Source organism: Besnoitia besnoiti, chromosome I, assembly GCF_002563875.1.
Source record: "Besnoitia besnoiti strain Bb-Ger1 chromosome I, whole genome shotgun sequence".
Classification (NCBI taxonomy): Eukaryota; Apicomplexa; class Conoidasida; order Eucoccidiorida; family Sarcocystidae; genus Besnoitia; species Besnoitia besnoiti.
In genome coordinates, this window is record NC_042356.1 from 3,785,971 (window position 1) to 3,811,744 (window position 25,774).

A 25,774-nucleotide genomic window follows, 5' to 3' on the forward strand; every position below is an offset into this window, starting at 1 on the left:
GCAAGCACGATCGAGTGAAGGAATTGTTTCTACCTCAGTTGCCTCTTCTCTGGGTGTGGGGGATGGGGGCTGATCACCTCGATTCAGAAACATTTTTCAGCTGCAGAAACGGCCGTTCGCGGTGCGCTCACGACACTCCTAAAGCGAGCCGTCGCCGTCATCGGTTTCCGAGGGAAAAAGTCAAACGAGAAGGAGATGGTTTTCAGTAGAGCACAGCTTCGAGAAGTGTCTGCAGCTCTGTGCGTTATTCCATGAAAGATGCCAGATTTCCCTCATTGTCTTTGTTATAGTAATACGTGGTGTTCCATTGATTTCATACCCACAATAGCTGTCATCTTAGCTATACAGCTAGTGCTAGACAGAGCGGCGACGATCCTTATGTTGTCCTGCTCACGCTTTTTCGTGTCACCAAAGTAAGGAAGCCAGTGGAAGGTAAACACTGAAAGGAGCTGGCAGGTGGGAAGAGCTTCACAGCGAACTGGAAGCAGGGAAAGACAAGATGGAGGCGATCTTTCCAGGCGCAGCCGAGAAAGGCAACGTTGTACTTGAGGCATCATCTCAACATACCCACCGAAAAAAGCGACGCTCTCCCAAAACGTATGAGAAAAAATGCATCTGAGCATGCTATTTGCAGCTATCTACCACATTTGTTCATCCGCCCTTAACGGCGCCGCCCGCGGAGTAGAGCTGAGGCCTGCAGGTCCGCATCAAGAATCTGACAGCCCTACGATAAAAAACAGAAGGGGAACATGCCTCTTGTCGTCCGTGTAACGCTGGGAATTCGAGGTTTTCACAATCGCAATCGATATGCAGCGCGAAGGGATAGTGCTGCACTGAATTCGCCGGAGGCGCTCCGCACAGGGGCATCGGGGTCTATTTCCATCTCAGTGCTGAGTCCCTATTCCTCTGCGTCCGGGCGCCTTTCGAACTCCACCAGTCGCTGCTTGAGAATGAATTCAGTCTATCTACATCCACGTATCCTCCGTCATTAACGTCTTGCTTCACCTCATTACATACGATCGTACCTACATGTGTACGTATATAACGTATAAATAGATAAACATGTATATATATATATATAACTGTATATATATATATATATATATATATAACTGGTGCGATGCCGACACGAGCTGCCCGGTGCACGCGTCCCTCGCTTCTCCATTTGCATTAGGCCTCTCTGTTGCTCGCGAACGAGCCCTGAGAGAAGCAGACATGACAGTAAATACGGAGGCAGAAAGGAGCAAGAGCGACTATCAACCTAAGAAACCTTCTGCCGTCGAGTCCCATGCTGTAAAAAGACGCGATGTCGCAACACGTGAAGGCCACAGAGAGACTTTTCCAGCGGAAGCGAGCCATCAGGATATCGAGAATGGACAAACGACACACAGACAAGGCATCGGAGCAAAGACACTCCTGATGCATTTAGCCGCTTTTGAAGAGTGCTCACGCTCGGCTTCGAAGCGGAGGATAGCGTGGGCGGCCTGACATAGACACATATATCTGAAGATACTTGCTTATCAAAATGCATGCCGTCCTGAGGATGGAAACACGCTGTTAGTTCCGTATGTAAAATCAATTTCGTTATTTTTAAAATAATTTGTCCCTTATACTTAAATGATGAAATACAACATAAACCATACATAGCCACGTCTTGGAAGATGTGAACTGGTGCTGCACGTGGGGGATATCCACGCATGTATGGGTGACGTTGGATAATGGCGATGCAACGGTACCCCTCTATGGAATGAGTTGCCCGTTGCCCGTTGCCCGTTGCGCTTTAAGGGAATGCGAGAAGAGTCCTTCGTTCTTGTGTCTCTGCGGCTCGCGCCTTTCTCCTGCACGCACGCACACCGGCGCATGCAGTGACGGGAGAAGATGGTAGCTGTGTCGAAAGGGACATCGAGGCCGACCACGCGCCAAGTTTTTCTCTTTAAGTTCATCCTGCTCAAAAGCTTTTTTTCCACTCACAAAGAGGACGCAGACATCGTCCTGCTGCCTTCTCTCCGCGGCGAGAGGAGTTCGGGCAAGACAAGGCGCCGGCGTCTTCGACGGAAGACAACCCCCACAGACAACCAAGAGGGACGACGAGAAACCTGATTTGCAGATTCCAGAGACGAGTCCGCGACTCTCTTCTACACGAGAGGACTAATCTGAGCTCGGAGACTCTCCCTTTTTGCAGATGTGCATTGAAGCAGGCATCTCGATGCATGTGCGCATAGTCAGCCATATCGAGTGTGTACGTCCCTCCATACGTTTGGGCGGTCTCTTGCAACTGCACTCCGTCTGTCCCTCCGTGCTACAAATCACTTTCGATTTCACTTTTTGTTTCCGTCGCTGCGCCTAGACGTTGAGGTAGTCCGCAGTCCGGACTTCCAACTTCCAAATTTTCGCAGTGTGTTGAGATCGATGTTTCACACTGCATTTGTGCGGCACTTCGTCTTGCAACCCTAAACCCCCTTTGTGGCCTACGTTGTCTCCTTGGTTCATGCTCTCCTTGGCGGCCTTGTTTTGGAAAAAAATCGCCCCGGTAGCCTTCCGTCGTCGCGCGGGTCGTCCATGCGGAGACGGTCCTTGGGTTTCCATCACGTTTTTCTGGCTTTTTGTCCCCGTTCCGCGCCTTCGCCAGCGGTGCGACGGGGAGACCTGGTTTGCTCTGTATCGTCTGGAGCGGCGCTCCTCCTCCCCGTTGTCTCAGGCTGCTGCTGTTCCATTTTTCTGCCTTATTCGACATCTTTCTGCTGGCCTCTCGTTCAACTCTCTGTGGTGTCTGGTGTCTCCTCTCCCGCGCCTTGCTCCCTGCGCAGCTGCGCTCCTGAAACGGTGCGAGTGGCGCCGTGAAAACGATGGCGTTTTTGCTTTGGCAAGATGAGGCCCTCCCTCGTCGTGCTGCTCCTGGCCTCCCCCGCTTTCTTCGCGCTTTCGGCTTGCGCCCTCGCCTCCTCGCGTCCGGAGCTGTCACCGGGTTTCCACCCCCCGCCGCTAGACTTAGCTGGCCTTTCGCTTCGCTCTAGGCGGCTTGCGTTGGGGCCGCCTCTCTTGGTGAAGGACTTCGAGGATCTCCACTCACGAATCTCCGGACTCGCGCCTGCAGAGGAGCACCATCATCAGCCGCCTCGACACGAACGACCGGCAGACGATACTTTCTCCGCACGTGGGAGACTCCCGTCTGCTGCGGCACATCTCCGTCAAGGACGTGCAGGTTATCTGTCGCTCGAAAACGCCCATGGAAACGCTGGAAAACCGAAACGCCTTCCGCTGCGCTACGCCCCTCGAGGCTTCGCTTCCCGCCTGCGGTCGCTCGGGTGTATAGACATTGGTGGAACCGAGAGTGCGAGGGAGAAGCGCGATAGAAACGGACGGCGCGAGCGGTCTTTCTCCTTTTCACGTGTGTCGGGCGTTTTCGGGCTGTGGGGCGGCCTGTTTCTTTGCTTTCTGAGCCGTCGGAACCGCTTCGCTTTCTCGGGGGGGTCGCGCCGCCAACGCCTTGTGTCGCGGCCTCCGTGCAGGAAAGCCGGCCTGCAGCGAGAGGGCTCTTTCGTCTCTCTCCTCCGCTGGTCGGCGGGCGGCGCCAGCCCCTCTCTCTCGTCACGTTCCGCCTGTGGATCGTTTTGCCTCTCGCCTGCGCCGAGTTCGGCGCCTCTTGTGCAGCGCACTTCGCGTTCTGCGTGCAAAGCGAGCGTTGCCAGACGCGCTTGGCTCCCCTCGTTCGCCGCCGCGCCGTCGCCCTCCCGACTCGCCTCCGCCCGGGACTGGCCTAGCCTCCATTCGGCGCTGTTTGCGTTCCCATGGTCGCCCTGCGCAGCCGGGAGGGTGTCTCTGTCTTCTTCTTCGCTGCGCGCGAAGAAGATTTCGTTTCTCTCTCCCTCTTCGCCGCGCGACGACGAGGAAGGGGTTCGAGAAGACAGCGACCTCTTCGGCGTGTCGCTGTCGGATGACATCAGCGCCTTGTCCTCCGCCTCGCTGGAGTCCTTCGCGGAACGACAGAGGCCAGATGAAGCAGAATTCTCTCTCTTCGCCGCCACGGACAACGGGAGAGGCGGGGCTGGGGAAGGGACGCGAGGCGAGCCGGACGGCGACGGCGGGGAGGCGCTCGACAGCGCCTTCGCGTCCCTGGCGGAAGAGAGGCGATCCAAGACAGATTTCCTGCTGCGTTCATCCTCTGCGGGCGGCTCGCGGCGGGCGCGGGCCTCTGCTGAGGGCGCGCCGGCGGCCTCTCGCGGCGCGGATGGTGCAGGCGCGTTCGACGCCTGGACCGCCGACGAGGTGTCTCTGGAGACGGAAGCGAGTCGGCAGAGGCGCGAGCGCGCTCCACGGGGTGGCGGCCGCGCCGAAGACGCCGCGCGGTGGCGACGCGTGGAGGAGGACGGGCGCTTCAGCGTGGGTGACGAGGTGCCTGCGATCCCTCTGGGGCAGTACTACTACCACAACATGCCGCTGCCGGCGCCGCCGCCCGAGGACGACGCGCCGCTGCCGTTCCCGATGGACTTTCTGAGTGAAGAAGAGAAGCAGGAGATCCGCCGGATGCCCACCAAGGAAGAACGCGCCGCCGACCGCCGCGACTACTTCGGCTCAGACAACGTCCGTGCCTATCACCTCTACAACCCCTACTGGACGCCCTATGAAGGTGAGACCGGCCTCACCTCGCCAAGCACAGGCCGTCGCTCTATGCTCGCCAAGTGCGCGAAAAGACGCACGTCTGGAATCCGAGGCTCAGCTGTCATCGTGCAGAGTAGCAAGCAAACACTCGCAGATTTCCTTGGGGGACACCGCCGCCCCTAGCCTCTCGCAGGTGCTCGGAGGAGACCGCTCGGGCTAGGGGGGGAGGCGGGAAGGGGGGGGGGGGACGGGGCACAAGGAGGACGCGCGCAGAGGCGGGCGGAAAAATTGAAGGCCGCTGGCCGAGACGGTAAGGCAGACTGGGGGGACGGGCGCGCCGTGGCAAGCTAGAAGACAGCGCCCTGCGTGGCGCTGCGTCGTCAGCGACGCGAGAAGAAAGGGATGTAGCGGAGGCAAAACGAAAGGCAGTTGAGCACGCGCGCAGCGGCGCCGCGGGTTTAGGAGGTTGACAGCGCGGACAGAGGGGTGGCCTCTTTAGCCACTGGGGTGCGGTAGGTTCTTTCTAAGTTAGAGCAAGTAAAGTGGATGCGAAGACGCGGTACGTAGCCGGCGGAGTTTCGGTGTGGGTGTGTTTTTACCATCTTCAGCCTGCCCGGTAGATTCGTTGTTCGGGTCTTTGATTCCTCCTTCGCCTGAGGCACGTCGCTTCCGCCGTTGTGTATTCTTCTTCAGAGAGCAACAACAGACCCTCGCACAATTTGGAGGCAGCAGCCGTCGGCGGGTACGGGCAGAGTCCACGGCGACCGATGCGCGAAGGCGACATGGTAGGAGACCGCACAGAAAGTGCAAATTCCTCAAAATGAAAAATGCAAAAATACTCGAAGCACGCGAGGCAACGCTGGGGACAAGCGTGCCTCAGCTCACGTATGCGCGCGATCTTCGGCTCGTCCGCCACGTGTTCGGTTGTGGCGAGGTGCGTGTTGTTTCTGTGTTTCCTCAGTCTTCGCCTTTGTGGCGTTGAGGCCTGCCTCATCCTGCGGGCGCTCCGGATGCGTGCCCGCCTTGCTTATCCTTCCTTTCCCGTCCTCTGCATCCTCGCGCTTTCGTTTCCTCTCCTGTGTCTGAACCCTGGCGGCGCGTCGAGGCAGGGGCTTGCGGGCGTTCTTGGGTCGACTCTTCCTTTCGAGGTCCTCTCAAGATTCCTACTGTTCTTCGCGCGAGCAGATCCGAGCATTTTGTTTCGTTCCTGAGTGCGGCGTTTGGTGCAGGTGCAGCCCTCCGTGCCGTTCGGGTGGCGGGTCTACGCGGCCGTCTGCTTGGCGAAGCTCCCTCTCCTTTTGTCGCACTACGAGGCGGAGACAGAGCGCCTGCTGGGGGAGGAGAAACGTGTCTTCCAAGAGAAGTCGCTCCGCGAGAAGCTCGCGCGGAAGCCCGAGGACGACGTCATGGCCTCGTTCTCCCCGGCGCCGCAGCTGCCGCTTCCGCACCCGCCGTACGACATCTGGGAGACGTCGATTCAGCCGCGTCTGCAGCTGCCGTTTCTCGTCTGGGCGCGCCTCTCGTCGCGCCTCTGCAACGCCTCCGCTAAGATGCTGGAGGTCTTCCGCCTCGTCGCGATGGAGAAAGAAAAACGCGAGGCGCGCTACGCCTTCCAGCGCACCGGAAAGGGCATGGCCCTGGGCGACTACTTCATCTTCGCGGCGCCGACTCTGCACCACGCTGTGCGATTTCTCAGAACCAATCCGAAACACAAAGCAGGTAGGTGAAGCTCTGCGGGAACGCGCGCACAGGGCAATCACCCCCCGAGGGCACTTCGGCCTTCGCGCGACCTGCGCTCGCTGCTTCACACGCAATATCGCTCAGCTCCGAAGGGGGTTCCCAAGCTCCTTGATGCCCCTTTTCTCTCTCAGGTTTGCGTTTTTTCAACATGTACAGCGGCACCGACCGTGCAGGTGCCGCGGCCCGAACCTGAGGCAGCGAACGACTTTCGAGCGCCCCAGAGACGCTCTCCTAGTCTTCGCTGCGCGGTTCCGCGACAAGCGCTGAGATCTGCATGCAGCTGCGCGGCCTGCTGTGCACTCTCGCCCGCCGCAGAGTCTATTTAAGGCAGGCACGGGCAGGTCTTGCCTAGTATAGGGAGACCATGCAATTGACCGGCGACGATGACTCCGCTTGTTTCATTTTCGCGTTTCTCATCGGTTGTTTGCTGCCCACTGTGTTCAGGGATGTATCGCGAGGGTCATCTTTACGAGTTGACAGACGCGACCGCGGAGCACGTTCTGCTTGGAAAAGGCGAGCGACGCAGCGCAGAGAGAGACGCGCTCTATCTGTCTCTCGGCTTCTTCGCGCCGCCGCCCGTCCGCGAGCCGTGGCTCCAGTCCGAAGCAGGCCAACGCGAGGCGTGGCGCAGCGAGGAGACTAGTGCCTCGCGTCTTTCTGCGGAGCCGCGTGCGGGGGCCTCCGAACTTCAGCCTGCGTCTGCGCAGCCGCATGTCGAAGCCGCTGAACTTCCGCTCACCGATTCCGATTTGTCTGCCGCGGCGTCCTCCTCCTCTGCAGCTCCATTTTCTCCCAGCACCCTTCCCTCTGCTCGCTGTGCGTCGCCGTCGTTTTCCTGCGCGTCGCCTTCCGCGTCGTCGCCGTATGCGGCGATGCCCGAGCGGTCGCCTGCCTTCGAGCTCCTGCAGGAGAAGCATCTGCGCTTTCTCTGTCGCAGCAACTGCGTCGAGCGCCGCTCCTTCCTTTCCTTCCCGCGCCGTGACGCGATTGAGAGTCTCCTGCTCCCCGCCGAGCAGCTTCTGCCGATGACGCCTGAGCAGCAGGCACGCGTGTATGCGCGCTGGAAGCGAAGGACGCGAAAGGCCCGCGCGGCGGCCGTTGCGGCGGAGGCGGTTGTCCGCGCTCTCGAGTCCTCCATGCTGTCGCCGTCTTCGACCCAGGACGTGCCCCTCCTCGATGCCGAGAGCCTCGGCGGCGCGCAGGCAAAGCAGCGCCGCACTGAGTCAGCGTCGCGTCGCCTCGCCGCCTGGGAGGCGGCGACTACTGCGTCCCCGCCGAAGGACAACCGCAGTCGGTTCCTCTTTTTTACCGTTCAGCAGATCGTGGAGAAGGCGCTCACTCTGCACCCGGCGCTGGCGGCCGAGAGCGGCGCAGCCGCAGCTCCACCGGAGGAGGCGACCGCAGTCAGCTTGAACGCGGGAGAGCTCGAGGACCTCGCGCGAAGGCTTTTCGAGGCCAAGGAGAAAGCTGCCTCACACCGCCTTTCCAGCCAAGCAGCAGAAGCGGAGGCAGACGCTCCGCTGGCCTCTGAACGCTTCCTCCCGCGAGTGCCTGGCGCCCCGAGCGCCAGCGAGCACGGAATTGAGGAGAGTCGCCTCCGGAAGCGAAACAGCAAACGAACAGAAGGCGACAGCGTGGCTGGGCAGGACGAGACAGCGAGCGACAGACGCTTCCTGGAGAGGGCGAATCAAGACGAGGGGCCTGCCTTACAAGAGACCGCGCGCGAGAGAGACCGAGGGGTGGGGCCGGCGGACGAAGGCGTATGGACTCTTAGTCAGCCGAAAAGTGCAGCAGAAAAAGAAAACTTTGACATTTCAGTCAGCGCGGCTGCGGCGCTCGTTCTTGGGCTTGTCGCGGGCGACGACGGCCAAGGCGGCTCGGTGGCTGTCGCCGAGGAGATCGCGAGTCTCGGCTTCTCCGCCCAAGCCGCTGGCGACACGAGCAAAGAGCCTCACCAAACGGCCGATGCGCAGGCCGGCGGCGAGCTACAGCCAGCGCCAGAGGTCACCGCGCACGAAGAACTCGCACGCGACGGAGACCAAGCAAAGGACAGAGGGGCAGGAGCGGACGAGACCAGGAGGCGAAAGAGCGGGGAGCCTCAAGGGGAAGAGTCTCTCCGCGCCGAGCCCCAGCAGCAGGCCTCTGTGTCGCGTCGAGGCCCGCGCGCTGGCGGCATCTCGGCGCCTTCGGCTGTCCCCTTTGCGTTCACGGACGCGTCTTTCTCTGCGTTTTCTTCCTCCGTGGCGTCGCTTGTCTCCATCGCCACCTCTGCCATCTCTGCGCGCCTGCGCGAAGATGCGCAGACCGCTGCCGCGCGCTCCCAAGAGCTCCGCGCGCTGCAGAGTTCCTCGCTGTGGCTCGACGCAGACAACCCGCACAGTCCCCTGGCGGTGGAGAGGCGCGCGGCGCTGGAGGCGCTTTTGTTTTTCGCCGAAGACGACGAGGAGGCGCGAGACTTTGCGCGGCGGCTGCCGTATACGCGCGGCGGCGTTTACCGCTCGCTGTTTCTGGCGCAGGCCGTTAAAGTTGACTTTTACGGCAAGGCGAGGGAGATGCTGATGCCGAATCCGCGCCACACCAAGCTGTCTGAAGGCGAGGGCGAGCTGGAAGTCGACGAAGAAGCCTACTGCTCTGAGAAACTCGACTTGGCAGACATGCTGATCAAGAAGATGAATGTCACCGAAGACGCCGCTCACGACCTTGACAGTCCGTTCTACTGCGAATACCTCAAAGACTGGGCCTTCCTCCACTTGCCTGAGGGGCAGTACTTCTCCGAGCCTTTCCACGTCACAGGCCAAGACGAAACCGGCGACATCCCCGACCCCCCCATGGTCAGAGCGCGCAGCGGAAGGATGTCCATCTGCGTGTGGAATCCAGAAAAATCCTCGTGGGCGCGTCTGCGCCGCTATGCATGAGCACGCTGTGGCGATGCACGAATAGCTCCTCGCACGTATTTTTATCTATATCTGTCTATATATATGTATTATAGACGTATCTACGTAGTCCTGGATACTAAAACCTCGGTTCCCTTCTTCTTGTTCATTCGATATGAGGCCTGTATGGGGATCTGTGGATCGGTACCTGTTCTGCCTTTTGCTACATTTCCATGGATACCCCCGCGTCTTCTGTTGGGCTGCTTCTCCTTTCCCTCTGCGGCGGCCCGCACACACACGAGTCTGCATCTTTGTCACACCACGTATCCATGTGTATACATACAGATATGTATGTATGTATGTATGTATGTATGTATGTATGTATGTATGTATGTATGTATGTATGTATGTATGTATGTATGTATGTATGTATGTATGTATGTATGTATGTATGTATGTATGTATGTATGTATGTATGTATGTATGTATGTATGTATGTATGTATGTATGTATGTATGTATGTATGTATGTATGTATGTATGTATGTATGTATGTATGTATGTATGTATGTATGTATGTATGTATGTATGTATGTATGTATGTATGTATGTATGTATGTATGTATGTATGTATGTATGTATGTATGTATGTATGTATGTATGTTTTTTTTTTTTTTTTTTTTTTTTTTTTTTTTTTTTTTTTTTTTTTTTTTTTTTTTTTTTTTTTTTTTTTTTTTTTTTTTTTTTTTTTATGTATGTATGTATGTATGTATGTATGTATGTATGTATGTATGTATGTATGTATGTATGTATGTATGTATGTATGTATGTATGTATGTATGTATGTATGTATGTATGTATGTATGTATGTATGTATGTATGTATGTATGTATGTATGTATGTATGTATGTATGTATGTATGTATGTATGTATGTATGTATGTATGTATGTATGTATGTATGTATGTATGTATGTATGTATGTATGTATGTATGTATGTATGTATGTATGTATGTATGTATGTATGTATGTATGTATGTATGTATGTATGTATGTATGTATGTATGTATGTATGTATGTATGTATGTATGTATGTATGTATGTATGTATGTATGTATGTATGTATGTATGTATGTATGTATGTATGTATGTATGTATGTATGTATGTATGTATGTATGTATGTATGTATGTATGTATGTATGTATGTATGTATGTATGTATGTATGTATGTATGTATGTATGTATGTATGTATGTATGTATGTATGTATGTATGTATGTATGTATGTATGTATGTATGTATGCATGTGTGTGCTTCGCGTTCCTCGGCGCGAGTCGCTGCATTTGTTCGCGCCGTGGTCTGCGTGCATTCAGCTGACAGCGTTGGCGGCGAACCGCGTGGATGGCCAGCAGCGGGACTACCGACCGGGCGTGTGGCTCTACAAGCCCGAGACGAAGATTCTGTACAACGACACGGAGACGGGCGCCCTCTTGATTGGGAGCGGCTACGACGGGACGTACGCGTGGGACCGACCCGTGAGCAACACCACCATGACGCGGGCGATGATTCTGATGGAAATGGCCGCGGAGCACGTGCGCAAGGGGCACTTCACCTGGACGGATGACCACTGGAGCTACACCTCGAAACGGCCCAACCTCGAGACGCACATGTCCCCCGAGGAGGAGGCGCGCATGAAGTGGGGCCTCGAGGACTTTGACCTCGATCCTGACGACGTCAATCCCGGCGACCACATTCCTTCAGGTGAGACGAGCCCGCGAAAACGCTGACAGAAAGCGAGGATTCATGCGCGCCGCAACGAGAGGACCGCGCGGGAAAGGAGAACGTGCGGGTTCCGCCCGAGCGAGGGCGCGAGGCGGCGACAGAGAGAGGACGCTCCCCTACGGCGACGCGACGGGAGACTGCGTTGCTTCCCAGGCCGGAGAGAGGCCACGCCTACAACAGACGACCGTGCATGCATCTGTTGCAGGCGCTTCTGCGGCGCGGGTTCTCTCTCTCCCCGGTGTGGCCGTCCCCCAGTGGGGGGACGGGGGGGGGGGGGGACGGCGAGGCATGACCGGGGCGGTGTGTGCTTTGCTGGTCTCTCTCCTGTTTCTCTCAGGAATGGAGTACCTCGACTCGCAGTTGCTGAAGGGCCGCCCGCCGGAGTACCAGAAGCTGGTTGAGGATCCGGATGTCGCTCACAACGTCCACCAAGACTGGCTCAGGAGAGTCGACCGTGGCGAAGCGACGCTGAACGAGGATCCGTTCCGCCTGTCTCCCGAGCAAATCGACTTGCGCGACAAGTTCAAATCGCTCAAGGACCTCCAGGACGACGAAGACCTCCCCGAGGTGAACTTGTGGAGCGACGACGGAGACTAACGCAGAGCCGGGGCGCGGCCTGAAAAGACCGAGGACCTTGCCAAACACACTTCGTAGACAGACGCGCGCAGATCGCCGGGAGATGTCGACCGGCTGTGCGGGCGCGGGAGGGCAGGTTCGGGTCTGCGACACGCGACGAACAGAAAACTCGCTCAGGCGCACGTATAAATAACCGCTGGGGATGCAGAGACCGACTGCCACGGAAACCAGGGGGTTTTGCGGTCTCCAGTTTTCGACAGACAGGAAGCGAGAGCAGGGGAGAGGCTAACGGAGTGTAGAAAATGCAGCGAGACAGGCGAGCGCTGTGTGTGCTTAGGGGCCTGTCGCTGGAGCACTTCCTTTTGGATATGAGCCGTGCAGATTCCTGTGGCAAATGCCGACAGGCGTAAGTGCAGTAACGTTTCTTCGTATCTGTCCGATGCAATCGGTGCTAGACGTTTAAATATCGTAAAACTAAGGAGGACGCGAATGAGCGGAGCCGTGCTGGGCCGCGTCTTGCTTCCCAGGTGAAAGTGCACTCAGAAGATGGACATTTTCAGGGCCACTCTCCAGGCTACGTGAACGCATTCTCCCCGATCGCACGTATTCAGGGCGCAGGCCGCCGCCATTTCTCTTGCTCTGAGTTCCGGCCATGAGTCACGCAGTGTCGTTATATATGTGCATACTCGTGTCCAGCTAGTCACGTGTCTGTACACTACAGTCAAAGTTGCACTGCTGTATCTGTGGCACCGGTCCAGCCAGCTGTGAGCAACTACGACCCGAAAACCAGGAACCGTCACGAGTTGCGCTTATGTTTTCACCTCAGAGTCATAATTTCCCATCAGCTATGCACTGACTAGTATACGGGCCTCTGCGACGCGCAGATACACCTTTCAGTGGTTGTTTTCAGTGTACGTACACCTCAGCAACGCGCTGCGGTGCGCATGGGTTGTGCATACACGTCAAGACATGTTTGCATTGCAGCCTCCACACGCCCAAGCAGGGCAGTGTCTTAACTCTATACAATTGAAGGAACTGTTCAGCGTCTTTCAAGTTTTTTCATTTGCGTGAATGAAATTTTGCCTTTTCCGTGTCGAGGGACTCTGCGCAGTGCTGCCAAATGCAATATCACCGCATGCTGAGAACAAACACGGTTCACCAGTTATGACGGAATACACTAGCTGCCTCGAGCTACCTCCCCTCATATAAAGCATACACCTGTGAACACATATACGATTCCAGCATATACGCAACGTTGCGTCGCTCGGACTTTGTCAAAGAATCACCCGCTATCGCATATTTCATTAGGAGACGATCAGAGGGTGTCCGATGCGGTTATGACCTGCATACAGCGCATCGAAGCACACCAAGCACGTCCAAAGCACGGATGGCTGGCAGGCGACCCTATTTTACACCGACTACAAGTAGACAACCAAGTTCTGCAGTGCCTATGGCCTTGACGCAGAGCGGAACCAGAGAAAGACCGACACGAGAAATACGAAAAAAAGAGAATGAAGCCGTCGCAGCGGATGCAAGGCGTGCTTTTCGCGGACGTCAATGCAAGCCGCGATACTGGACAGGAATAGCCAGGCGCACCACGTCAATACCTCCGAGAGAAAAGGAACTGTGGACTTTTCCTCTAGAAGGAAAGCGGCAAAAGGAAAGACCTACGTCGCGCATAAACGTCATGAGCGCTTCGGGGTTCTCCGCCTTGAACATGCTGGTACCTGATCACTCGAAGATCAAGAATCAAAAAGCACATCCCAGGAAGCAGAAGACAAGCCACACGCAATCTACACATCCGAGCGAGAAACCGCATTCGGCCGCAACGAAATGGAGCGCCTTCCTCATGTTCTCCTCGGCACATCCAGTCTGCCCTCCACCGCACAACACGCAAACTTGGATCGCGAACTACCTAGATGCATGCACACATAGCATCTTTCTTAATCTAGCACATGTATGTGTATGCCCGAAAAAATGCACCCTGAGCTGCTGATGCCAGCGCAAGCGTATGCGCATGTACACAACCGCGAAGAAGCGTTCTAGAGACCGCATCGACAACGTGTCTCAAGAAAACATTGGCACCCGCATGCTCAGCCACGAAGAAAACCTCCAGCGCACGGCTGCGATTTGAATACCGCCCCACTGTAGACGACGGACTGAACTTTCTTCCCTGCTGTCGCCGCGTGCTTGTCTGCCGTTCTCGCACAAGTTTCCTCACCGGCCACGATGACATTCGCTCCCGCAGCGGCTGCCTTCTTCACGGTCTCGCCGTCGAGGCCCCCATCAACCTGTGACGCAGAGGAAAAGAACACCGCGGTCGGCACAACAAAGACGCTTCCCTTCACCTGCCGCAAGTGCGCTCTCTGCGTACGGCTCGAATACGCTAGACGCACGAGACTATGACAGCGCCGCTTCTTTGCTCCTCTATAGAGGCATGCATATGGACCAGTATGGAAATATGCACATGTATGCCACGTTCGGAGAGACATGCGTGCACACTGCCGCGCAGGTGCAAGTGGTAGGTGCGGGCCTCTGGGTAATCCATCCACATAATCCATCCTCATATCCGCTTCTCCCGCGGCCATCTTCTTCTCTATCTTCTACGTACGTATATGCCCTTTTCTCTCTGTGTCCTTGCCGCGGCGTCCGGTTTTCTTTTCCTCCCTGTTACCTGGATGTTGAGACCCGGGAAGAGGCTGCGAGCGGTCTCGACCTTGCTGAGCATTTTTTCCATGAAACTTTGGCCGCCGAAGCCGGGCTCCACCGTCATCACCAAGAGCATGTCGAATGCGTCGCCCTCGAGCGTCGTTCCGAGATCTGCGAACGGCGTGCCAGGCTTGATGGCGAGGCCGGTCTTGATGCCGAGCGCGCGGATCTTCGTCGCGAGCTCCCGCGCCTTCTTCTCGTCGCAGTCGACCGACTCCCAATGGAACGTGATCGAGTCCGCCCCTGCGTCTACGAAGGGCTTCACCCACTTCTCTGGATCGGCCACCATCAAGTGGACGTCGAAAAATGCCGATTTCAAGTGAGAACGAAGTCCCTTCACCACGCCCGGGCCAATCGTCAGATTCGGCACAAAATGCCTAGAGAAAAGACAAGAGAGAAGCGGAAAAACAACTCGAAGAAGTCACCCACACAGGCACCGGTCGAACACGCACAATGCCAGGTGGTTTACCCATCATTCTACCTTCCTCCACATACTGAGAAAGAGAGAGACAGACGCGTGCATATTTGGCAAGACCGACAGAAATAGACAGGTTCACACAGCGAGAAATACGTTTGTGTACGCCGAAAGATAACGGGGATGGTGTGGCAGACACACCAGTTGAAACGCCACAGACCACACGAGGAGCAAAGACCTGCCGGACAAACACTCAAAGCAACTGAAGGCCACATACACACTCGGAACGGTATGACGTGATGGGAAAGGCGAAAAGAGATGCGGGAGATAAACACAAAGTCGAAGCCAACAGAAACCGCGTGAAGATATGACGTCTGCGTACACTCGACTGTCTCCGAATAGTCGATCTCTCTGGCTCTACATGAAAATATGAGAATGACTACGTTTCCCTTCATCCGCGTATTTGTGTATGTGTACAATATATAGGCATGCACTCAAAGAGCGAAAAGCCTCGTAGTCAGCTCGAGGCAGGCATATATGTATCCAACAGCTGGAGGCCTGAGGCGCATGACAAAGTGCAACACGAATGCGGCGGGGGCGGAATCATGCGGTGCAAGTGGGCGGAAAGGAAGCAAGGACGTCGATGATCGGAGCAGCGTACCCGTCCTGGAAAAAGAAGAAAACAAAGCATCACAAAAGTGAGTGCCCCAAATACACGAGAACGTTCGAAGATCCAAGCGGACTGGGCGGGCACACAGGATGATACACGCGATCAAACATAAGTCTGCCGGAAACGCAGACATATGTGCCCCCGACCGCACGCACAGCTTACAGCATATCTACATATCCATTTGATGCCTCAGCAAATGTAAATATTTATGTACGTACACCCGCGACCGGGTCGCCAAGCATGTGCACTAGAGATTCAGGCCAGTAGCTCTAGGATTACGATTGCTCTCCCGAGCTTGACTGACCCTGCACACCCTACGTGCAAATAGCATCCACAGGAAGAGATCGCCGTCCACAACCTTTCCGAAAAAAACAAAAGGAACTCTCCTTACCATAATGTCCAGATGGAGCCAGTCACATCCTGCGTCGACCATCCGCTGAGACTCTGCGGCGAGGCAGGAGAGGTCGCTTGCCAGGACCGAGGGGCAAATAATCGGTTTCAATTCAGACGTCATTTTCGTCGGGAGCTTCAAAAACAGAGGCAGAAAAGCCCAAAAACTTCTGCGAATTTGTTGGAGTGCTTGTGAGTGCTGTTTATGGTTGCATCGTCGATATCGGCGGTGTACCTATACCCGAAGCTGACAACCGCTGCGTAAAGGGAAAGCCACGGAGGCCGTGGGCGGGTTGACTGTGAGACACAAGCTGACACCGAAATTCCTCAAGTAAGCAGCCAACTCTTACTCCGTAAGCTCTGCTGGAAATGAAGGCCAAATAGTGAGCGCGGCGGAGCGAAGAAGGTGCCAAGACTACTTAAAAAGCGTTGGCACTGGTCGAAGATTCGGGATAACGCGGATTCGTAAACACTCTTCGCGCAGCAACGAGAGCAGGAATATGCAGTCGCAACCGACAGAACCCGGACATACGTTTCCGACGGAAGCAGTGAGCATATATACAGAATCACAGGAAAGGAAGGACGAAATGTACTAAGCTGCTGAGCAAAGTCACGAACCTGCACGGCTCCAATGCGATGAAGCTCGCAACTCTCTTCTGACGGGGATGACCACGGCGATGAACGAACCTGCCACACAAAGATATTATGTTGTTTCTGCAAAGACCAGTTTAAAAAGTCTTCAAGGGACGAAGAAAGTTCATCGCTACGGTGGTATGAAACAAAGATACTGTTTCGAAGGTCGGCGAAGCGCATGTACTTTCAGGTCGAAAAACACTCTAACACGCATGCCCGACAAGCATGCGTGTGCTGCGCTCCCTTTCCTCGCGCATGAGAATCATCGCAAAGAATTCTACGCTTATCTCAGACAGAAATTCGCACAGTTAAAGACGGAAACGTCCATGAGTGAAGTGGGTGGGTGGAGTCGCCAAAATAGTTTCAGGCTTACAGTTTGAGTCGTGCGGCTTCCTTTGTTACCCACTGCCCGTCGTATCCTCTGTCTGCAGGCAGCACAAAATAGAAGGCGGAATGCACTAATATTCCTCGGTGACACTGTAGGAGGGCAACGGCGTAAATACCGTGGGAAAACTCACACCTTAGCAGGAGCTTAGGTGGACTAAATAGCAATCTTGACCTGAAGGGGGCTTGCATGGCTTCAAGCGGCTCCGGCAGGCTGCAAATCCCGTGTAGTTTAGCGATGTAAGAGCAGAAGTTATACAGCGTGCTTTGACCGTAATGCTTCTGAGTCCCTGGACAAGTCGTCAGGGCATGGACAGAGATTGGATTCACCAGAAGTCTGGCGCTGTTTCGCAGTCTCGGCATGCTGTTACTCGTGTTTCTGGTAGGTGCCGCATATCGCAGGACTTGGCGATGGCTACCGTTGTTTTCTCCGAGACGTTTGCTCGCAGTCAGGAGGCTGAACCACCACTTCTGTTTGTTAAACGTTAGGCCGCGTACATACGCACCTTGCATTTCATGCTTCCCGGGTAGAAAAGTTTTGCAGATCCTTAGTACACGAAGCAAATACAAGGAGACTCGCACGGGGGCAGAAACGAAAGACAGAACAGAACCAAGCTAGATAGACGCGTCGTCTTATCTCGTGTCTTACATACAGAAAATTGACAGCTAGTGGCACCCAGCAACATAGTAGGATGGAGAGGAAAATCTAATATCAAACTGGGGTCATGGAATTCAACAGAACTTCCACTGACTGGTTTTATGAAACCTGGCTTAGCCCACCTAGCTGCCACGGTCCAGTTATTTGAGAATTCCTCTCTAAAACTTTGATGTGTGCTACAACGCAGTCGGTGCGAAGCCGGAACGAGTGAAGTGGAGAGCCACGAGGGATGGTCTTGCAACGACAATAAAAGGAGAGGTCGATTAACTCACTTTCCAGGCCAGCATGCGCACGTGTGGCATTGCTCAAACCTCAACTTATTGCGCACGTGTGGCATTGCTCAAACCTCAACTTATTTTAGAGACTGATACGTTTTTTTGGCTGGGTTGAGTAGGGTTGCTCAGTATCAGAAGCACGGTCGACAACGAGAGAAGCGCTCGCCTTTCAGAGATCATCGGTATCCTGTAAAGACTGGCTGCAGGTTTCGCTACAGCGAGACTCCATGTAGGTGATTGCGCTCATATTTAACCCTTATGACTCATTTTTCAGCCAGAAACGTGGACTAACTAGGTACAGAACGGTATTAACGGAGAATACCCATAAAAGTCTCTCAACCGTGCGCCTTCCGCCTTCGCGGAGTATTTAAGGGGGTGGAGATCCCACGCACCAGAACACGCGAGGGTTTGAGGTCAATTGTCTGGAAGCGTGTGTAAAAAACGCTTACGCACACGCAGCTGCCCAGCACCCACAATTTTTTGCCGGCGACTTTTCTGCTGGAAAGAATTCTTCGAGGGAGTGAACGGGGGATGCTCTCCGTCCTATCATGAGGTTTACTGAAAGGTACCATACGGTTTCCAACCCTCTGATGTTGAAGTGACTTGGCCAGTAGGGGCTGTCTGTGAGGTGGAACGCTGCACCGACGAATCGCAGTAGACAAGGACGATCCACGGATACGGTGGAGACACGAGTCCTATAAGGGTTCACGTGTTTGGAGTTGCAGCACGTATGGCTAGCATGCGCTAGCAGTTCAGATACATCGGGTCGTGATCATTCCTAGGTAGGCTTCTCATCTCAGTCCCTTAGTCGGCCCCTAATAACTGAAGTGCGGCCCCTCGACAAAATAAGCCGCGATTTTGACCTGTAAGGGCCTGCGCAAATATGGAGCACCTCCAGTCCGCGTCATCATGTCCCGGTAACAGACACTCCTCTCGGAATTCCATGTGGATTTTCACGCCCTTTTTCCCCTACGTCGGTTGTCATCCTCGTTAAGATCCAGATCGCTCGTTGAGCACTAACGGAGCCGCCTGACATCTCTGAGAACTGTGTGCACCATTACTGGACAGACCCATTCCACAGGTCAACGACAAATAAGCCAGGGAAACCCCTAGATAGAGCTTTTTTCGCATGTAGAGTCTCCACAACAGTCTAGGACTGAGAATTCTCAAATTTGTGTTAATGTGTGCTTTCCGTGGTTAGACGTAAACTCCACTGCGAGTGCCGGCAGCGCCACCCGCTTTCATATGCGCAAAACATCTCGCGCTGTCAGTCAGTTTCTGGGGCTGCCTGTTGCCTTCCTCTTCAAGAATTCGCGTTTCGTTTTGTGTGGGGAGAGAACGGAAAGACTTGCTTGCGGTCTTTTTTTCGCGTTTGAAAAATGAAACACTATTCCAGACCTTAGGTTTTCCACTGCAACTCTGCCGCACCTTGCAGTCTCAGATGCCTGGTCTAAGCACCCTAGGCCACCATCCAAACAGTCCTAATATTGTTCTGTTACCGAACAAAAGAAGACCTGCTGCGTATTAGCTCTCTAGGCACCATCAGCACACACTAATGAGAATCGATAAGCGGAGGCCGGGTTCCATACAGCCTTTCGTACGTCCCAGCGCATATCGCGGAAACCAGATATCCCGCCTTCGCTGTTGCACTTTGCTGCGATCATGCAGTCTAAGGAGACTCCGCTTGTCTGGCACGGGAGGCCGCGACGAGCGGGAGTTCGTCCCAGCCTACTCCTAGAAGCGTGTTTACTCAGCGTCGTCATCCTCGCTATTATGGATGCCAGGCCTTCAGGTGTGGCATTTTCCATTCGCGACTCTGTTCGCCTCCTACCAGCCGAAGGAGCGGTGAGAACGAAACGAGTTCTCCATGCAGTACGTGACCCTGCAACAGGAAAAGTTGTTCTCTCCGAGAAAGGGGGTCTATCAGGGAAAAAGAAGACAGCCAAAGCAGCGTCATATTCGCATCCAATACGCCAACTAGACAAGTCCTCGTTTCCGTCGTTCCTGGATGAACGTCGACAGGTTCTCGTTTACTACCACGGCGACGAAAGGTATTCATGTCCCTGATTTTATATCTAACCAGATTCCAGCGCACTGGCTGATTCACGAACGGAAAGTCGGCTATGCGTCGTTAGTTTCTACACCATGAACGCAAAAAACGCGCTGGCGTTGACCGGTCCGTCTCATCGCGGCCGGATGTCTCCCCGTGCAGACCACAGCGAGACGATGCGCGGTCATCCCATCTTACCAACATCTGACGCTGATGAATGTCCCGCGCGATTTTCCCCTTTTCAGCTCTCACTCGGCATCAACCGCTCGCAGCGAGATGTTGGGCTCGGGGCCTGTTTACCCTGAGAGGTGTGAGACTCTTAGACTAGCACCAGGCGCACAGCAAGTAGTAGAAGTTCTAAGAAAGTCGTTTAGCAAAAACGATCGGGTAAAACATGCCCCCGTTATAACGCGTGTGCCTGAGAGCTCGATGCCGTGTGCACTCCAGGTGCTCCAAGTGCCAGGCAGCTCTCTCTGAAGTCGAGGACATACACGATGGCCTCGGGAAGTTCTTTTTCCACACTTCTCTGGCAAAAGTGGATGTCTCGAAAGAAGGCGAACTCGCGCGAGACCAAGATGTCACGCACGTCCCAGCCCTGGTTTTTTATGGCGAAGGGTCGAAAAGCCTGCCGGAGCAGTATCGCGGGAAACTCACAGCTCGTCGCGTCTTCGACTGGGTAGACCCCGTTCCACGAAAGAGTTCTAACGCGTCACACAGAAACGTGTTTGTGCATCCCACGCCTCCGCTCAGTTGCAGCAATACATGCCATCGCCAGTACCACCTGCAACCCAAGCACTGTGCGAGCGCGCTGCGTCCTTACTGGGAGAAACAAACCGATGGGAACAATGTTTTTGCCATGTAGTAGTCCACGGACGTGCTCATCTGGTGTACGGATCACTTGCTTCGTCTGCTTTGCCAGAACCTGTTCGTGGAGTGGTCTCTCCGCGAGTCGGGTAGAACAGACTCCACATCAAGACCGAATGAGGGTCGTCCGCTGCCCTAGTCTGTCTCTCCGCTCTGCCTTTTCGCGTCGAGTGTTCACGCTGTCACAACACCTGTTTGTAGAGCAGCGCATCATATAAAACTCTTGACGTGTTGTCTGCCGCTGATCTCGCAGCTGAGACGGCAAGACGGATCTTTCTTCAGAGATTTGACCGCCGTTCGTCGCGGCCAGAAGGCGCCGATGGCCGTGGAAGAGGAAGAGAAACTTCTCAAGAAAGCCGCAGCGAACTCCCCATTCACGACGGTCTTGGCCTACACCGTGCCGGGCAGCCCGAAGGACAAGCTGATTAAGAGCATTGCTCAAGAGGGCGAAGCTATGCACGGAACGCTCTTCCAGTTTGTTCCCGTGCAAGACGCCAAGCAAAGCAAAATCGAAATCTACAAAGCAAAACTTGTAAGTACAGAATGCAACTCCAACTCGCGTACTGACGTTTAGGCGTCGACGGGAGCTCATTCGCTTTTTGAGATTCAAGTTCACTGTTTGTCCGCCGGCAAACTAGAATCTACAACCGCGTGCGGCGATTGCCCTTGGCGCAGCCATGAAGTCAGCGCAGAGGGCCGTCTGTTCACCAACAGGTCTGTGTTTTTGAGACGAAACTGAGAAAGTCTTTTTTCCGTGAGGGCTGCCCACGCTCGCGAACGAGAATCCAGCTCTATTCCTCGCTACGACCGAAATGGATATTCTGTGCAAGTTACTGCCAAAATACGCAATCGACAGTCTCAATGTAGGCGCACACATTGACCCATTGCTCCCAGCTGCGAAAACAGTTTCGTGACGGGGTACACGAGACAGTGACTCCCTGACCCACTAGAGCGAGCCCGCTCTGGCTTGTGACGGTGATTGCCTCCACGCAGCCCTACGATCTGTACGAAGACGAGGATATCATCGATTACGCCGCACAGAAGTGGTCAAAAAACGAAATCAAACGAAGCATCTACGCGGCGTTCGACAGGCGCATCTACCCCGACACTGACGCGTGTACGTGCCATACAGTCTCGCTTGGTTTCTGTCAAAATGGTGTTTCGTATCTGCTAAGCATATGAGACGACACCGTGACTCGCGCGGATCTATTCCAGCGTCCCTTCTGCGCCACGATCACTCCTCTCCATTCAGCGAGACTCTCCCGGCCGTTCCCTGAATATCCCTTATCCACCTCGCCCCATTCTTAGGCGCGTCTATATATTCAGTAGATGTACATGCAGCGCACGAGAATGCAAACTGCTTCCTTCATTCTTTCCTAATGACACGGAGCCGTGCTCTCTGCGGGGTGTTGCCCCAGACGTCGACAGTCTCGCGCGGACGAAGGCACTCGCCACGATTCTGTATGATGCGAAAAGCAGCGACTTCCAGGAGTACGTCGACCTCTTCCTGGACTTTGCGCGCGACATGAAAGACAAGGTACGACTATCGCAAGCAGTGTTCACAGACGTGCCACAGCCGCTAGTTTTCAGGTCGCGGAGGTGCGAGACAGAGTCAAACCGGGGGAGCTCTCTGCGCGAGACCCAGATGCGCAGCGCGAACACTGAGATGGTGTTCGCGGCGCCTCCGCGCAAAGAAGAGGCACCTTTGCGCGCGCGCTTCTTTGTGTGTCCCGTCTGCCGTTTGCAGCTCGTGTTTACCTTCGCGAATCAGCGGGACGCGAAGGAGACTGCCCAGTTCATGGGTCTCGATTCGGGCTGGCCAGCTGTTCTGATCACCGAGACTGAGCAGGAAGGCAGGAAAAACGTCCTTCGAGCCGGAAGCTACTCGCTCGCCGCCGGCCCGAAGAAGTTCGTCCTCAAGGGCCCCTTCAACTGGGGCGCCGCTGAGTAAGTTGAAGGCGTGGAGAGCAGGACTGGAGTCGCGCGCGATTCTGCGAATCTACAGGGGATGCAGGCATGCGCAGGCGCCGAACGAGGGTCGTCCCGCGACGCACAACGCCTCTCCTCTTGGCGCGGCTGCAAATGACGAGAATGGCGTCCGCGAAGCCAGACATCTTGTATCCAGTCGAGCTGCGCGGCGCACGCGGCGCACGAATCCGAGCGAGTTTAGGCTCCAGGCGCAGTTGGCTGGGGGGCGGCGCCCTGCTCTTGCCTGTCTTGTCAAACACCCGATGCGGACTCGAACGCTCGAATGGGAGCGCGAGTCGAAGAAATGGGCGGGCGTTCCGCGTCTTTCGCGCAGGTTGCAAGATAGCGCTTCATGAGTGCGCCAGCAATACAGTACAAAGGACACAAAAAACTCGGACACACAATTGCAAGTGACTGCTATCTCTGCCGCCATCCGAAACTCATGCACAGCCGACGCTGATCCGAGTCGGTAGAGCGTGATCGGTATTCTCCGTCTCCCACCACTGCCTCCAGCGGACGACTGTCACATACGTGTATAACGGTATCACGTTTGGGACGTCTCATGCGCTCGGCGCGAGTGCTCTGTGACGCGTTTGTGCTTCAGCCTATTTTTCAAAAACTTCGAAAACAAGAGACTGCCGGCGACGTTCCGCTCCAACCTCCCGCCGCTGCGATCTGCCGCCCACGACGAAGCCGCGGTTGAGGACTTCAGCCATTACAGCCTGAAGACTGCACTCAGCGGTCTCGGCAAGTGGATCTTCGTCCTCTACTACGACGAACGCAAGTGAGTCTCTCTCCTACCCCTGTCCTCGAGGCGAGATGGATGGTGCTTGCCGGCTCGCCGGTCTCCTGTTTCGCTGGAGGCGCAGACCGAGTGCCTCAGGGGTCGGCGCCCAGGCGTCTCAGCACGCGCGTGCGCCTTCTAAGGCATTCACGAAACCCACACTCGTGATCATGAGGGAGAGCCCGGCGAACTGGCGAACGGAGAGCAGAAAACCGCTGCTCGCGGGCAAGGCGAAGCTCGCGGGGGGGGGGGGGGTGCCGCAGCAGAGACGCGTCTGGCATGTCGGCTGTTGCAGGCGGCTCCGACCGCGAGGAGTCGTTTTAGGTTGAGAAGCGTTCGCGGCGTATCGCTTCATTTGTGGTTTTTGTCTGTCTGCGGCCTGGCTCGGTCCTCTCTTGTCCTGCGCGTTCAGCTGCGCGGCCTGCAAAGACGCCATGCAGGTCTTTCTGGGCGTCGGCAAACGCGTTAAAAAATGGACAGTCGTGGGTTTACAGAAGCACACAACTACGAAGCGGTGGCATAACGTGTAGAGCGGCTGCCTGAGGCTTCTCGTTGAGCAAATCACGCTGCCTTTCTGCCCTCGCCGGCTCTTCATCGCGCTCGCAACCGGCGGGGCGTGTCCAGGCGCCCGCGCGAGGCCGACGACGGGCTCTAGGAATTTGTGAAACGTAGCCTTCTACCACGAGATAGAGAACAGCACTCGATGCTCGCCGAAGCTGATGATAAAGTGACAGGCGACCATACCGAATGAGCGTGAGATTAGACTCTGAACAGGCCTTTGGCAGCCGCTTCAACGCTTCTCGCGGTCGGAGCGCCTTCGCCTCTACGCATGAGGCGAAACCCCTCCTCAACCGCGAGTTCAGAAAACGGCGACGCCGTCGTCCTGTTGCCTTGTGTTGCGTCGCAGAAGGACATTGTGCTGGCGCGGTTTCCGTCAGACCTGAATGACCCTGTCGACCCGGCTGCGACGCTCCAGCGTCCCATGCTCATCGCCTATCCGCCAGGTGCGCGACAGCCTTGACGCTGAAACGCGCCTCTAGGAAGCCAAGACGTGAAGGCTTCTCCCGCGCCAAAACCACAAAAAATGTCGAGACAACCTTCACATGCTTATATACGTTACTTACAGATGCACCCGAGACGCATCTAGAGCCGCATGCACAAAAGCAGCCACGTATACGCATATACATACATATATGTATGTCTGTATGCATGAACGTTTGATTCCTGAAGCTGAAGCGGGTGCGGGGCTGTATGGGCCGCAGCAGCTGAGGCAGCATTTGGCAGATTCTTGCCGATACATCAGTCGAGAAGTATGAGGCAGAACGCCAAATTCGAAGCTTGCGCTTCAAACAGTTGACGCACGCAAGTTGATAGGTCACGCCCCTCCTTCCAGGCCTTCACAAAAAGGCCCTTTCGCAACTTCTTGCCTCTGCGGTGCGAAAGGGCCTCCCGTCTGTTGCGGGCGCCATGGAGAGGCTCTCTGCATGTCTTCGCCGGTTCTTCTGTGCCTGTTTCGTTCCTCTTTCGCTGGCTGCAGACGGAGAGAAGCTCGAGAGTCACATTGTGTACGACAACGAATTTGCGGAGGAGCCTGTTGTCAACTTCATGAAGGCAGAAATTCGGAAAAGGTGGATGCGGTCCGAACTCTGAATAACGGCTCGCCGCCATCCCAAATACCTCCCACCGTAACGACAAGACTCCACCGCTTTTTCGAGGCAGTCGAGCCTTCGCATGCTACAACTTCCAAGTATCACACCGCCTTCATACGAGCTGGGCGAATCTTCCGGCCATCAGCTTGCGGCAATGACCGCAAATGATTATACGTATACGCTGTGCATGACCTTTTGCGAGGCAAGGCACATGGGCTTGCGGCGGAATGAACAAAACCTGCTTTTCTTTTTGGTGCCCGCGGTTCCCTGTCTAAAGAGTCCATGGACGTGTCCGCAACTCCACAGCGACAGCCCTGATAGGTGAATGCAGCACCGCAGGCGCTTTTGTGCCAAACTACAAGCTCAGCTGGGTACTCTCTGCAGCTCGTCTGCATCTATCTCTTAATCTTATTTCCTCTGACGACGTGTTGGTCGTTTCCGCCGCGCCTTCCCTGGCCTTTTCCGCTCTCTTTCTGGCCTTCGTCGCTGCGCGTAGACCTGTGTTTTTTGCGCCCTCGCCTCTGGGTTCTGTGAAAGAGTTCTACACAGTTTCCATGAGGAGGCAACAGCCTCACTCTAAACACGTTAGACGCATGTCCTTCACTGCATCGCCACGTGTCCGCAGGTCTGCCACGCTCGCGCCTCCCGACTTTGAAAAATCTAAAAAAAAATATTTTTCGTCCCCTCGCAGCGCTGTCTCACGAAAAAAAGGAGAACGAGCGAAAGACTGGCTAAGAACCTTTTTTCTCCTTCCTGT

At 55.3% G+C, this 25,774-nt stretch overlaps 3 protein-coding genes across 3 annotated transcripts; 2 read left to right on the forward strand and 1 right to left on the reverse strand.

The window, feature by feature from the left end:
- Nucleotides 1-2,868: 2,868 nt before the first annotated feature.
- Nucleotides 2,869-11,589, forward strand: BESB_005510 (uncharacterized protein; the record flags this gene model as incomplete). The annotated part of the gene is made up of 6 exons (XM_029359306.1): nucleotides 2,869-4,627; nucleotides 5,293-5,384; nucleotides 5,829-6,318; nucleotides 6,784-9,170; nucleotides 10,584-10,971; nucleotides 11,330-11,589. 6 exons carry the CDS (start codon nucleotides 2,869-2,871, stop codon nucleotides 11,587-11,589), a joined length of 5,376 nt encoding a protein of 1,791 aa, XP_029222219.1.
- Nucleotides 11,590-13,122: 1,533 nt separating this feature from the next.
- On the reverse strand, nucleotides 13,123-15,876 carry BESB_005520 (ribulose-phosphate 3 epimerase family protein; the record flags this gene model as incomplete). Its single annotated transcript, XM_029359307.1, has 5 exons — nucleotides 13,123-13,295; nucleotides 13,790-13,859; nucleotides 14,243-14,654; nucleotides 15,354-15,358; nucleotides 15,754-15,876. 5 exons carry the CDS (start codon nucleotides 15,874-15,876, stop codon nucleotides 13,123-13,125), a joined length of 783 nt encoding a protein of 260 aa, XP_029222220.1.
- A 3,599-nt stretch (nucleotides 15,877-19,475) lies between these two features.
- BESB_005530 (uncharacterized protein) lies at nucleotides 19,476-25,018 on the forward strand (the record flags this gene model as incomplete). Its single annotated transcript, XM_029359308.1, has 11 exons — nucleotides 19,476-19,547; nucleotides 19,915-20,060; nucleotides 20,200-20,428; nucleotides 20,870-21,148; nucleotides 21,610-21,733; nucleotides 22,035-22,153; nucleotides 22,364-22,563; nucleotides 23,189-23,368; nucleotides 23,781-23,850; nucleotides 24,276-24,372; nucleotides 24,906-25,018. 11 exons carry the CDS (start codon nucleotides 19,476-19,478, stop codon nucleotides 25,016-25,018), a joined length of 1,629 nt encoding a protein of 542 aa, XP_029222221.1.
- Nucleotides 25,019-25,774: the final 756 nt, after the last annotated feature.